Below are 12,353 nucleotides of genomic sequence, written 5' to 3' on the forward strand. Positions count from 1 at the left end.
ACCAGTTGTTACTCTTAGTGATTTCTGGAGACTGTTTATATATGATGGAAATGGGCTTTGTGTGTGCTGTGAATTGCAGCTGTTTACCCTCAGTGTATCATTTGTTTTTTTTTTTTTCTAATAGGTGCATTTTTTATTATTAACATAAAATGTATTATTTGTTTCAGTGGTATAGGTCTGTGATTTATCAGTCTTAAACAATATACAGTCCTCATCACAACACATACCCTCCCCAATGTCCATCACTCAGCCATGCCCCGCCTCCACTCCAGCAACCCTCAATTTCTCTCCTGAAATTAAGAGTCTCTTAAGGTTTCTCTCCCTCTCTGGTTTCTTCTTATTTCATTTTTTTTCTTGCTTCCCCTATAATCCTCTGCCTTGTTTCTCAAATTTCACATATCAGAGAGATCATACAATAATTGACTTTCTCTGATTGACTTATTTTGTTTAGCATAATACCCTCTAGTTCCATCTACATCGTGGCAAATGGCAAGATTTTCTGATGGTTGCATAGTATTCCTATATACACACACACACACACACACACACACACACACCACATCTTCTTTATCCATCATCTGTTCATGGACATCTAGGCTTTTTCCATAGTTTGGCTATTGTGGACATTGCTGCTATAAACATTTGAGTGCATGTGCCCCTTCAGATCACTACATTTGTATCTTTAAGGTAAATACCTAGTAGTTCAATTGTTGGGTCATAGGTCATTGTTGGTCCATTTTCAACACTTTGAGGAACCTCCATGCTGTTTTCCAGAGTGGTTGCACCAGCTTGCATTCCCACCAACAGTGGAGGAGGGTTCCCCTCTCTCCGCATCCTCGCCAGTATCTGTCATTTCCTGACTTGTTAATTTTAGCCATTCTGACTGGTGTGAGGTGATATCTCATTGTGGTTTTGATTTGTATTTCCCTGATGCCGAGTGAGGTGGAGCACTTTTTCATGTGTCTGTTGGCCATCTGGATGTCTTCTTTGCAGAAAAGTCTTTTCATGTCCTCTGCCCATTTCTTGATTGGCTTGTTTGTTCTTTGGGTGTTGAGTTTGCTAAGTTCCTTATAGATTTTGGATACTAGCCCTATATCTTCTCCCATTCTTTCAGCTGTCTTTTGATTTTGTTGACTGTTTTCTTTCCTGTGTGAAAGCTTTTTATCTTGATGAAGTCCCAATAGATCATTTTTGCCTTTGCTTCTCTTGCCTTTGGTGATGTTTCTAGGAAGAAGTTGCTGCAGCTGAGGTGGAAGCAGTTGCTCTCCTGTGTTCTCCTCAAAGATTTTGATGGATTCCTATCTCCGATTTAGGTCTTTCATCCATTTTAGTCTATTTTTGTGTATGGTGTTAAAAAAAAAAAAAAAGATCCAGTTTCATTCTTCTGCATGGGGCTGTCCAATTTACCCAACACCATTTGTTTAAGACATTGTCTTTTTGGATACTCTTTCCTACTTTGTTGAAGATTAGTTTCTGGGCTCTCTATTCTGTTTTACTGATCTATGCCTGTTTTTGTGCCAATACCATGCAGCCTTGATGATGACAGCTTTGTAACAGAGCTTGAAGTCCAGAATTGTGATGCCACCAGCTTTGGTTTTCTTTTTCAAAATTCTTTTGGCTATTCAGGGTCTTTCTGGTTCCATACAAATTTTAGGATTATTTGTTCCATTTCTGTGGAGAAAGTTGATGGTATTTTGATAGGGATTGCATTGAATGTATAGATTCCTCTAGGTAGCATGGACCTTTTCACAATATTTATTCTTTCAATCCATGAGCATGGAACATTTTTCTGTTTCTTTATGTCTTCCTCAATTTCTTTCATGAGTATTCTATAGTTTCTGAGTACAGATCCTTGCCTCTTTGGTTAGATTTATTCCTAGGTATCTTATGGTTTTTGGTGCAATTGTAAATGGGATTGACTCCTTATTTCTTTTTCTTCTGTCTCATTGCTGGTGTATAGAAATGCAACTAATTTCTATGCATTGATTTTATAAGTAAATGGCTTTTCAAATTTTTCTCTTATTTTAGAAGTCCCAATTTTGCACCGAAGCTCAGAGTCCAAATGTAAAGACTCACAGCCCCACGTTCAGGAGCCATATGATGAAGTTCTAGAACCTAGGTGAGGTTTGGTGGGCTGAGGTCCGGAGCCGATGACCAAGAAAGAATTCTTGAGACATCTTTGGTGCAAAATGGTGGTTTATTAAAGCACGGGGACAGGACCCATGGGCGGGAAGAGCTGCTTCATTTGGGTTTTTGACGTGATTGGGGGAGAGGGGCATTAGTCTAACTTTTGATGAGTACGAGCTTAACTTTTTTCAGCTTTTATTTTTATAAACACTTAGAATTTCAAACAGCAACGTTGCACGGGAGTTCTTTACTCTTTACGTGCATATATTAGTTATCTGTTGCCGAGTAACAAATGACCCCTTCCCCAAATTTAGCAGCCTTAAACAGCAAGCATTAACTTCTGTCACGTAGCTTGTATGGATCAGGAGTCTGGAAGCAGCTTAGCTGGCAGGTGCTGCCTCATCAACCAGGGCTGCGGTCGTCGGAAGGCTCGACTGGGCTGGAGAACGTGTCTCAGCTCCTCCCTCCGCAGGCTTCTCTCCGAAGGGCAGCTTGTAACATGCTCCAAGTCGGCTTCACCAAAGGAAATGATCTCCCAGAAAGGAGAGTCCCACTGTTTTTTATAACTGAATCTTGGAAGTATTGTCAAATCACTTCTGTGAAATCTGTTGGTCCTAGGGACCAACCTGGGGACTGTGCGGGAGAGACCGAATAATGAGGAGGTGGGGATCGGCAGGCCCCCCCACCCCACCCCCCTGCCTTGGAAGCTGGCTGCTGCCCAGATATTTCCACGGTCAGTGTCTGGCTAATTCACTTTCTCTTCCATTCTCTCGATATGTACACATTTTTATTCAGAATCATTGGAGAGTACATTGCAGACATTCTGCTCCTTTACTTCTTTTTTTTTTTCTTAAAGATTGCATTTATTTATTTGACAGAGATCACAAGTAGACAGAGAGGCAGGCAGAGAGAGAGAGAGGGAAGCAGGCTCGCTGCTGAGCAGAGAGCCCGATGCGGGACTCGATCCCAGGACCCTGTGATCATGACCTGAGCCGAAGGCAGCGGCTTAACCCACTGAGCCACCCAGGCGCCCTGCTCCTTTACTTCTTAACATCTCAACCTTAGAGAACAGGTACACTGTCTTAGCTGACCACGGCACAGTCATCAGGTTCAGCCGACGCAGCCCTGAGACAATACCATTATCCACAGCTGTGCGCAGTCTAATGTCAGCGGTTGTCCTGCGATCTTGTCGTGCGTTTCTCTCCCGTTGCTCTTAGCTTTCGGGCACGTTTCTTTCTCCACACCATACGCTGCCCAGGGCTGCCTGAGGTGGCCAGCTGTCTTCCTTCCCCTTACCGAAACCTGTTTTCCAACGTTCTTGACTGTAAATGCTCCCACAGCGGAGGAGCCCCGTGGTGCTTCTCATCGCTGATCCTAGAAGGCGGGTTACCAGGTCTAGGAGCGCGCGACCCTTCCAGTCTGCAGACCAGAGTGCTGTCCCGGCGACAACCTCCGCAGCCCTTCCAAGAGCCAAGGGCACCTCCGATCTCATCTTAGAGGGGACTGGCCTTTGAGCATGCATGTGGGTAGATTGGTTCGGGGGCTTTTGTTCTGAATTGCCAGAGTTATTCAAGGGCAGCCTCGGGTGGGGTGTTGGAAGCATCAGGCAAGTCATAACCTTGATATCATGAGTCGGCCCCCTTTGGGGGCTCACAGTGAAGAGCCCCAGCTTTGGAGCGTGGCAGCTTTAGTGGCCTTGGACCTGTGAGCCTGAGTCATCCTTGGACAATTTAGAGGTCGAGAGGGAGACTCGGGACTCAGGGAGCCTCGTGACCAGCCATTTTGGCTCCCTGGCCTCAGTTTCTCCTCTGTCCCCGGGGTGTGGATTTGGCGACCGTCAAAAGGTACCCATCCCGCCCTGTGTCAGGGACTTAGCTGGCTGGTAGTCGCTGGGGCAACAGTGGCTGCTGAGGTCAGGACTCTGCAGGAGAGCAGCGCGGAGGTGCCAGGTCTATGGTGCGTTTTCAGCAAGGTCACGGGGGCCGGATCACAGGCTAGTGCCCGGATGTCTTGTGCGAGTCTGATCACACACAAACACACGTGCCCATACCTGCATGCTCACAGGGGACCCGGGAGGCCTGCAGTCGCAGCCACAGCCACATAGGCAAAGGGAGGCAGAGGTCATGGACACTTAGGGGGACCCGGCCCCGCCCCTCCGTTGTCTCCCGAGCCCTGCTCTCTGGCCCCCACCCCCACCCCGTGCCTTCCGCAGCCAGCAGCCCCGTGCTCTGCAGCTGCTCCATCCGTGCTGGTGTCCACTCTCGGGGGGGTGGGGGGGACCTGGACAGCCAGGCCCCGTGGGGATGGTGGCTGGGGTGCTGCCTCCCTACCCCGCTCCAGCCACCTCCTTCCCCTCTGCTGCTGTGCTCACGCTCCCCAGCCCCCTGCCTCCCCGCTGGGCAGCTGGTGTGGTGCCCCCTTCCGCCGCTTCCTCCGCTGCTCCCCCAAATCCTGCAGAGCTCCCCTTCATCTGGGGGGTGGGGGAGGAGGGGGGCACGTGGGGAGGGGGGTGAGAGCAGAGAGAAAGGTTTGGAGATGAGGCGGGGGCAGGTGGAGGGGTGAGGCGGGGACAGGTGCAGAGGTGAGGCAGAGACAGGGGCCGGGGTGGGGTTGGGGGGCAGAGGTAGACAGGCGAAGTGGGGGATTCAGAAATGAGGTGGGAAGGAGAGCCATAGCGGGGTCCTTTCTCTCAAGACGGGTGACTAAGGAGGAGGGTTTCTGGTGGGCGTGGCTGGGGTCCCCAGTGTCTTGGGGCAGTGGGAGCCAAGGTTGGTTCTGACCCCCACCCCCTCCCCTCTACCTCCCTCCCCTGCCCAGATCCCGGCAGCGGCTCCGCTGAAGGGCCCAGGCCCCTCCTCGTCCCCGTCACTACCTCACCAGGCCCCTCTGGGAGACAGCCCCCACCTGCCCTCCCCACATCCCGCCAGGCCTCCCTCCCGACCCCCCTCCCGACCCCACTCCCGCCCTCCCTCCCAGCCCCAGAGCTTGTCCCGCCCACCCTCAGAGCCCACCCTACACCCTTGCCCCCCGCCCCAGGCACCCCCCACTCTGCCTGGCATCTTTGTTATTCAGAACCAGCTGGGAGTCCCCCCGCCTGCCAGCGCCCCGGCCCCTGCTGCCCCGGGCCCACCCCAGCCCCCCCTGCGCCCCCCATCCCAACCCCCCGAGGGGCCGCTGCCCCCGGCTCCCCACCTCCCTCCCGCCTCCACGTCCTCCATCGCGGCCTCCACGGATGCGGCCACCAGGCTGCCAGCCCCTACGCCCCCCGACTTCCAGCTCCAGTTCCCGCCTGGCCAGGGGCCCCACAAGTCCCCCACGCCCCCTCCGACCCTCCACCTGGTCCCTGAGCCCGCCGTGCCCCCCCCACCGCCTCCTCGGACCTTCCAGATGGTGACCGCCCCCTTCCCGGCGCTGCCCCAGCCGAAGGCTCTTCTGGAGAGGTTTCACCAGGTAATCGGAGGCTGGGAGCAGCCCTCCTCCCGCCCCGCCGGCCCTCCCCTCCCGGTCCCGTCCGCTGGGGAGGCCCTCCCACGCTCCAGCTGTCTCTGCGTCCCCAGCCCTGGTGCCTGGCCGCCAGCCCTCCTAGTGTGTGCCCCCTACCCCTCAACCACCTGTCCCCCTCCTCAGGTGCCGTCCGGAATCATTCTCCAGAACAAGGCCGGGGGGGCCCCCGCCGTCCCACAGACCTCCGCCAGCCTGGGGCCCCTCGCCAGCCCCACTGCCTCTGTGCTGGTCGGCGGGCAGGCCCCATCCGGGACCCCCACCGCCCCCAGCCACGCCCCTGCCCCGGCACCCATGGCCACCGCAGGTAGGGGAGAGGTAGCCCACGCAGGAGAAGTGGGGGGCCTGGAGGTGGGTGGGCAGGGGGAGGGGGACGGGCTGGGGCAGAGCTGTGGGTGCTTGAGCCCGAGGGGTTCCCCCAGACCTCACAGGACAGGGAAGGTGGAGGAGGAAGGCTGTCGCCCTAGATCCGAGGAGGGCATTCAGTTCAGGGCTAGCGGCGCTGCTGAGGCCAGAGGACTGGAGGAGAGCGGGGTGTAGGCTTGGGGGTCGCATTGTGGAGGGGCCTTCGTGCCAGTGACCCTGAGCCCTGTCTGCCCCCAACCCCACCCCCCAGGCCTCCCTCCCCTGCTTCCTGCCGAGGGCAAAGCTTTTGCCAGCAGCCTCCCGACCCTGAGTGTGGCCAAGGCTGCCGCCGCTGGGCCAGGGAAGTCCTCCGGGCTGCAGGTAAGAGGCCATCAGCATGGGGCGGGGGGGGGCAGCTAGGGTCAGAGCGACGTCACAGGGGAGCCGGGGACGGGCCAAGCGGGGCGGAGGAGGCCAATAGAAAGGCTGTCAGAAAGCAGACTGGGCGGTGGGTCAAACACCAGGACAGCCCAGGTGGGCGCACGCCAGAGAGCGAGGCAGATGGAGACCCCCAGACACCAAGACACAGGGTGACGAGAGGAGCAGTGGCTCGCCTGGGTCCCTGAGGCTGTCACTGGGGGCGGGAGCAGGGAGAGCTTGAGGCTGGAGGAGGAGGGACGTGGGGAGACCATTGGCCCAGGGAGGCAAGAGAAAGGAAGTGGTGAGAGCCTAGACTGTGCAGGGGGAGGGGGGAGGGCTGGGAAGTCACGCGGTGGGGGACCCAGAAGGGAGGGGACAAAGCAGTGTGCGGGAGACCAAGGCAGAGACCTTCTGCAGGGAAATGGGTAGGGGGAGGCAGAAAGACAAGAACACAGCTGGTGGAGGGACCCAGTGCCGGCAGCCTCCGGGGTGAGATCCCCTCTATTGGCCTGATGGGTGGAGTCAAGGGCAGAAAGAGGGAACCTGGCAGCCAGGTGGACCAGACACTGGACCATCAGCCGAGGCCTTGGTCTGATGAGCAGGGAGGGAGCCTGCCCGGTGTCCAGACCAAGAGTCAGGTGGAAGCCAAGCCCCATGGAGCCAGGCAAAGTGTGCCAGACAGTGCCTCCGGCAGCTGGGGCCAGGACCCCACCCCAGGATAGAAGAGGGGGCCTGGTGGGGAGACATGGGCCAGCTCTCCTGTTGGTCACAGGGAGGGGTCGGAGGGGCGTCAGGGCGCCAAGGGAAGGCCTCTCGGTGGCGCTGTTCTCTCACTCACCTCCTTCCTCCCCCCCCCCCCCCCCACAGTATGAGAGCAAGATGGGCAGTCTGAAGAAAACCCCGGCGCTGCAGCCCAGCAAAGAGGCCTGGTGAGTCGCAGCGCTGTGCGCCCCGCCCCCCACCGCACCTTCCAGTAGGCCTGGGAGCCGCCTCTTGTTAGCTGTGTGCTTTGGGGCAGTATAATTTCCCTCAAAGACCCCCAGTTTCCCTTCTAGAGAGTGGGGTGAGAATAGCAGTGACGACAGGGTGACAGGTGCGGATCCCCTGTGACTGTGGTGAGATGGGTGGGTGTTTGGGGGAGTGGATGTGGAGGGGGGTCCGGGAAGGTGCATGGATGAATGTGGGTCTCTGTGGGCACCTGGGGGGGGTGGGGGGGGTGTTTGGATGGATGGATGGATGGAGGGGGTCTGGGGAGGGTGCATGGCTGGATAGAATGGTGTTTGGGTGGACAAATGGGTGTTTGGATAGATGGGTGTTTGGGTGGTTGAATGAGTAGATTTGGATAAACGGATTGACAGGTGTTTGGCTAGATGGACGGATGCAGGTTGGATGGATGGGGTCTGGGGTGGGTGCTGGGCTGGCTGGCTGGGCAATGTTGGGTGGAGAGAGGGATATCTGGGTGGATGGGGGCTGGGTGGGCAGTGGGTAATGTTGGGTGCTTGCCTGCATTCTCTCTCTCCTGCTCTCCTTCTACGGCAAGTGTTTATCAAATTCTCAGTGCCCTGCTGGGTTCTGGAAACAAGGCAGGGTTCCGACCCGGGGGCGGGGGGGTGCCAGTCTTCAGCTCAGGGTGGAGATGAGCATATGGGTGGGGGGGGAGAGAGAGAATCACACAATAAAGAGACACAACTCACTGCCCACAACGCAGTAGAAAACAGCCCAGGAGAGAACTGGATTGCACCACCCAGCGGACCAACCTCCCTTCTCTCCCTCTGCTCCTTGTCCCTTTCCACCTTCCTTGGGGTTGGTGACTCGCTTGAGGCAGAGTAAGGACGTGCTGACCCCAGGTGGCGGGAGAGGGTATAGCACGAGGAGGATGAGTTTCAAACCCTGGCCTCCGGCTCTGCCTGCTCCCAGCTTGACTTCCTCCCCACTCTGTCTGTGCTTTGGGTGGAGGAACATCACTCCGCCGGGCCTCAGTTTCCCCTCTGCAGAGTGGGGATGATGATAGCACCCAGTCCCTTGGGTTGTCGCCAGCGTTCATGAGAGAGAATGAGCGCGTCCGGCCCACGTTAGTGCGTTTCCCTGCTGTCTGCGTTGGGGGCCGCGGGGGGGGGGGGGGGGGGGGGGGGTCAGGGTCTGGTTTCTCCCGGCCTCACCACCAGATTTGTGTGTGTGTGTGACCTCTCCCCACCCTGCCCCCCAGTTTCCTGGAACATTTGCACAAACATCAGGGCTCCGTCCTACACCCTGACTACAAGACAGCCTTCCCCTCCTTCGAGGACGCCCTGCATCGCCTCCTTCCCTACCATGTCTACCAGGGTGCACTCCCCTCCCCCAGCGACTACCACAAAGGTGAGCCCTCCACCCCGTCCCCCCTACTCCCCCAGGACTCTCCCTCCCTGGTCCCTAGCGTGGGGCGGGGGTGGGGGTGGGGGAGCAGGTGCGCCGCCCCAATGCATCCGCTAGACCTCGGCTCTGGATAAGCCGCACTCCCCAGTGTCTGTGCCTCGGGACCTTTTCTGTTCTTCCACAGTGGATGAGGAGTTCGAGACCGTGTCCACGCAGCTGCTGAAACGCACCCAGGCCATGCTCAATAAATACCGCCTCCTGCTCCTGGAGGAGTCCCGGGTAGGGCGCTGGCCCCTTCTTCCCTGGGAGACCCCGCCCTCGCCCTGCTCAGGGCCCATTTGGGGGGGGGGGGGCGCTGCTCCTCGAAGCTCCGGGAGGAAGGGAAGAGGCTGGTGCAAGTCTGATCCCAAGAGGGACCGCTCGGAATTCGCTCCCATCCTTCTGGGTTGCCTGCGTGCCCTCCCTGCCTGCCTCCTTCCCCGGCCTATCCGCCCTTCTTCCCCCTCAGAGGGTGAGCCCCTCCGCGGAGATGGTGATGATCGACCGAATGTTCATTCAGGAGGAGAAGACCACCCTTGCCTTGGACAAACAGTTGGCCAAGGAGAAGCCTGGTGAGAGGGGAAGGGAGCGGAGGGGCGGGAGAGGGGTCCCCAGCTCCTGCCCCTGCCGAGAAATTCGATCTGGGTGCAGGAGGACGGGTGCCTGAGCCCGACCTTTCTCCACCACTGGGTGACAACCTGCGCCCCCACCTTCCTGCTGTGGCCGGGGTCTACCCTGACCTCTGGGTTCTGGGACTGGAGAGAGCTGAGTTGGTTCTCCTCCGTTCCTGTGTGTCCATTCCGCTGACTCCTGGCTGGGACATTCCACCACCCCCAGGGGGACAGAAAAGCGGGGAACTAGAGTCAGGACTGGGGTGCTTGCAGATTTTAAGGGCCCTTCTCAGGCGTGAGCTCCTGCTTGCAGGTTGAGGGGTTTGGGAATTGCTGAGTAGAGCAGTACCCAGCAAAGCGTCCTGAGAGTCTGATGAGTCAAGGGCTTGGCCCCGGGCCTGGCAGATGGTCGGTGCCCATCGTGCTGGGGCCTGTCTTATGCTTTCCCTGTCCCCGTGGCTGTTCTGTGCCCGGCCCCCATCCCCCATTTTGCAGACGAGTATGTGTCTTCCTCGCGCTCTCTTGGCCTCCCCATCGCTGCCTCTTCTGAGGGACACCGGCTCCCTGGCCACGGCCCAGCACCGTCCTCAGTGTCCGGGGTCCCCACCCACCCCCCTCTGCACCTGCCAACCAAGCTGGTGATTCGGCATGGTGGGGCGGGTGGCTCCCCCTCGGTGACCTGGGCTCGGGCGTCCTCCTCCCTGTCCTCCTCCTCCTCCTCCGCCACCTCCTCCTTGGACGCTGATGAGGACGGCCCCATGCCCTCCCGCAACCGGCCTCCCATCAAGACCTACGAGGCCCGTAGCCGCATCGGCCTCAAGCTCAAGATCAAGCAGGAAGCCGGGCTTAGCAAGGTGGTTCACAACACCGCGCTGGACCCTGTGCACCAGCCCCCGCCCCCTGCTGCCCTCAAGGCAGCGGAGCCCCCGCCCCGGCCCCCCGCGCCACCCCCTGCCACGGGCCAGATGAACGGCACAGTGGACCACCCGCCGCCTGCCACCACTGACCGCAAGCCGGCAGCCGCCCAGGCCCCCCACTGCCCCCGGCTGCCCCTCCGGAAGACGTACCGCGAGAACGTGGAGGCCCTGAGCGGCGGGGCCGGGGAGGGGGCTGGGAGCGGCAGGGCCCGCGGCAGCAGCCCCGCGCAGCTGCCCACCAAAGTGGACGAGGCCACCAGCGGGCTCATCCGCGAGCTGGCCGCCGTGGAGGATGAGCTGTACCAGCGCATGCTGAAGGGGGCGCCCCCGGAGCCCGCGGCCAGCGCCGGGCAGGGCAGCGGGAGCCGGGACCCCGGCTGGGAGGCGCCGCCAGCCAAGCGGCGTAAGTCCGAGTCGCCCGACGTGGACCAGGCCAGCTTCTCCAGCGACAGCCCGCAGGACGACACGCTCACGGAACACCTCCAGAGCGCTATCGACAGCATCCTGAACCTCCAGCAGGCCCCGGGGCGGACACCTGCACCCCCGTACCCCCACGCCGCCCCGACGGCCGTCTCGCCTGCCTCTCCGACGCCCCTGCACAGGCCAGAGGCCTACCCGCCCTCCAGTCACAACGGTGGCCTCGGCGCCAGGACGTTGAACAGATAACACCGGGCTGGTCTTCACTTCCCTGTCTCCCCCGCCGCCGCCCCCCCACCCCCCCACCTCCCAAGTTGTGCGCGTGTGTTTGCGCGCGGACATCGGGGACGGGGAGGCATCTGGGCGCCTGACCTCAGCCTCGTGGGGGACACGAGCCGGGGATCCCCTGACAGTTTTTCTTGCCTAAGTTATTTGAGTCACAAAGGCCTCCTCCCCCGCTTCCTGCATCAGCCGGGTTGTTGGGTGGGGGTCGTGGATTGAGGGGAGGAGGCTGTAATGGAAAATGTGCCCCTGCCAAAGGTGGGGGTAATCCCGGTGTGTCATTTCCTATTTCTTCCCGCTTCCTGCCACACTCCGCCCCTCCGTGGGGGAGGTGGGGTGGGGGGGACACACGTGTGTGTTTTCCAGGGAGGGGGGTAACCTGGTCGTTCCCACTGCTCCCGCGTGTCCCGCTACTGGGCTTGTCGGTGTGGCCGCACAGATCTACGCGTAGAAGGCGCTCAAAACCTGGAGGGTCCTTTGCGAGCCTCGCTCAGCCTCTCCCTACCGCCCCCCACAGGCTGTAAAAGGAAATGCAGGGAAGGGGGGGCGTTAGCCCCTGTCCCAGACCCCCACCTCGGAGGGCTGTGCCCGCGGGCACCTGTGTCCCATCCACGTGTGTGCGTCCAGCTCCGCGTCCCGTGTCCCTGTGTGTGTGCTCGAGTGAGCGAGCGAGAGAGAGAGAGAGAGAGTGAGATTTCGAACCCTCCCGGCCCCTCGACTGAAATCCGAGCACCTCCAAAACAGGAAACCGGGGTCTTCTTCCCCAGTCCTCCATCCCTGCCCAGCCAGTCTTCCCTCTGTTCTTCCTGTCGCCAGCCACCCGCGCCAGATTTTGAAATCTCGGAGACAAAACTAGTACTGTAAGATAAATTTTTTGTACTGTATTTATTGTGTATAACGATTTTTTTAAAGGAGAATTCTGTACATTTAGAACTCTTGTAAATTAAAAACTGATCCTTTTTTTAAAACTGTACTGACTCCGTCTCAGCCCCGTTGCTTTTGGGTCTTTAGGGGGTGGGAGTTGTTTGAAGTCTGGGGGTTGGGTCCAGGCCTGCAGGAGCGAGGGGAGGGTGGTGTGGAGGTTGTAAGGGTTCATTGCACATATTATTTGTTAAACACATATTCGGTGTGCCAGGCCCTGGTCTGGGCTCATGGGTGCCACTGAACACGGCAGATGGAAGTCCCTACCCGGGGGGCAGCTAACTTCTTAGTGGAGAAACCAGATGGAAAACATCGAGATCAAACCGGGAGTTCTCACCATTCCCCTATAAGGTTCTGTGGTCTCTGTGAACTCGGAATTCGCGAATACTGAAATACCGCTCCTGGAGGAAATACAGGGCTA

General features: G+C 58.4%; 1 protein-coding gene across 3 annotated transcripts in view; it reads left to right on the plus strand.

Moving 5' to 3' along the window:
• Window positions 1-11,984, plus strand: part of BICRA (BRD4 interacting chromatin remodeling complex associated protein) — a 78,922-nt gene extending 66,938 nt beyond the window's left edge. For all 3 annotated transcript variants that reach the window (XM_045987288.1, XM_045987287.1, XM_045987289.1), the window contains 8 exons: window positions 4,945-5,577; window positions 5,755-5,935; window positions 6,245-6,354; window positions 7,261-7,322; window positions 8,600-8,748; window positions 8,930-9,024; window positions 9,254-9,356; window positions 9,891-11,984. In XM_045987288.1, the coding sequence (XP_045843244.1) occupies window positions 4,945-5,577; window positions 5,755-5,935; window positions 6,245-6,354; window positions 7,261-7,322; window positions 8,600-8,748; window positions 8,930-9,024; window positions 9,254-9,356; window positions 9,891-10,978 (2,421 nt within the window). In that variant the 3' untranslated portion in view covers window positions 10,979-11,984. The remainder of the gene's footprint in view (window positions 1-4,944; window positions 5,578-5,754; window positions 5,936-6,244; window positions 6,355-7,260; window positions 7,323-8,599; window positions 8,749-8,929; window positions 9,025-9,253; window positions 9,357-9,890) is intronic.
• Window positions 11,985-12,353: the final 369 nt, after the last annotated feature.

Source organism: Meles meles, chromosome 19 (genome assembly GCF_922984935.1).
Source record: "Meles meles chromosome 19, mMelMel3.1 paternal haplotype, whole genome shotgun sequence".
Taxonomy (NCBI): Eukaryota; Metazoa; Chordata; class Mammalia; order Carnivora; family Mustelidae; genus Meles; species Meles meles.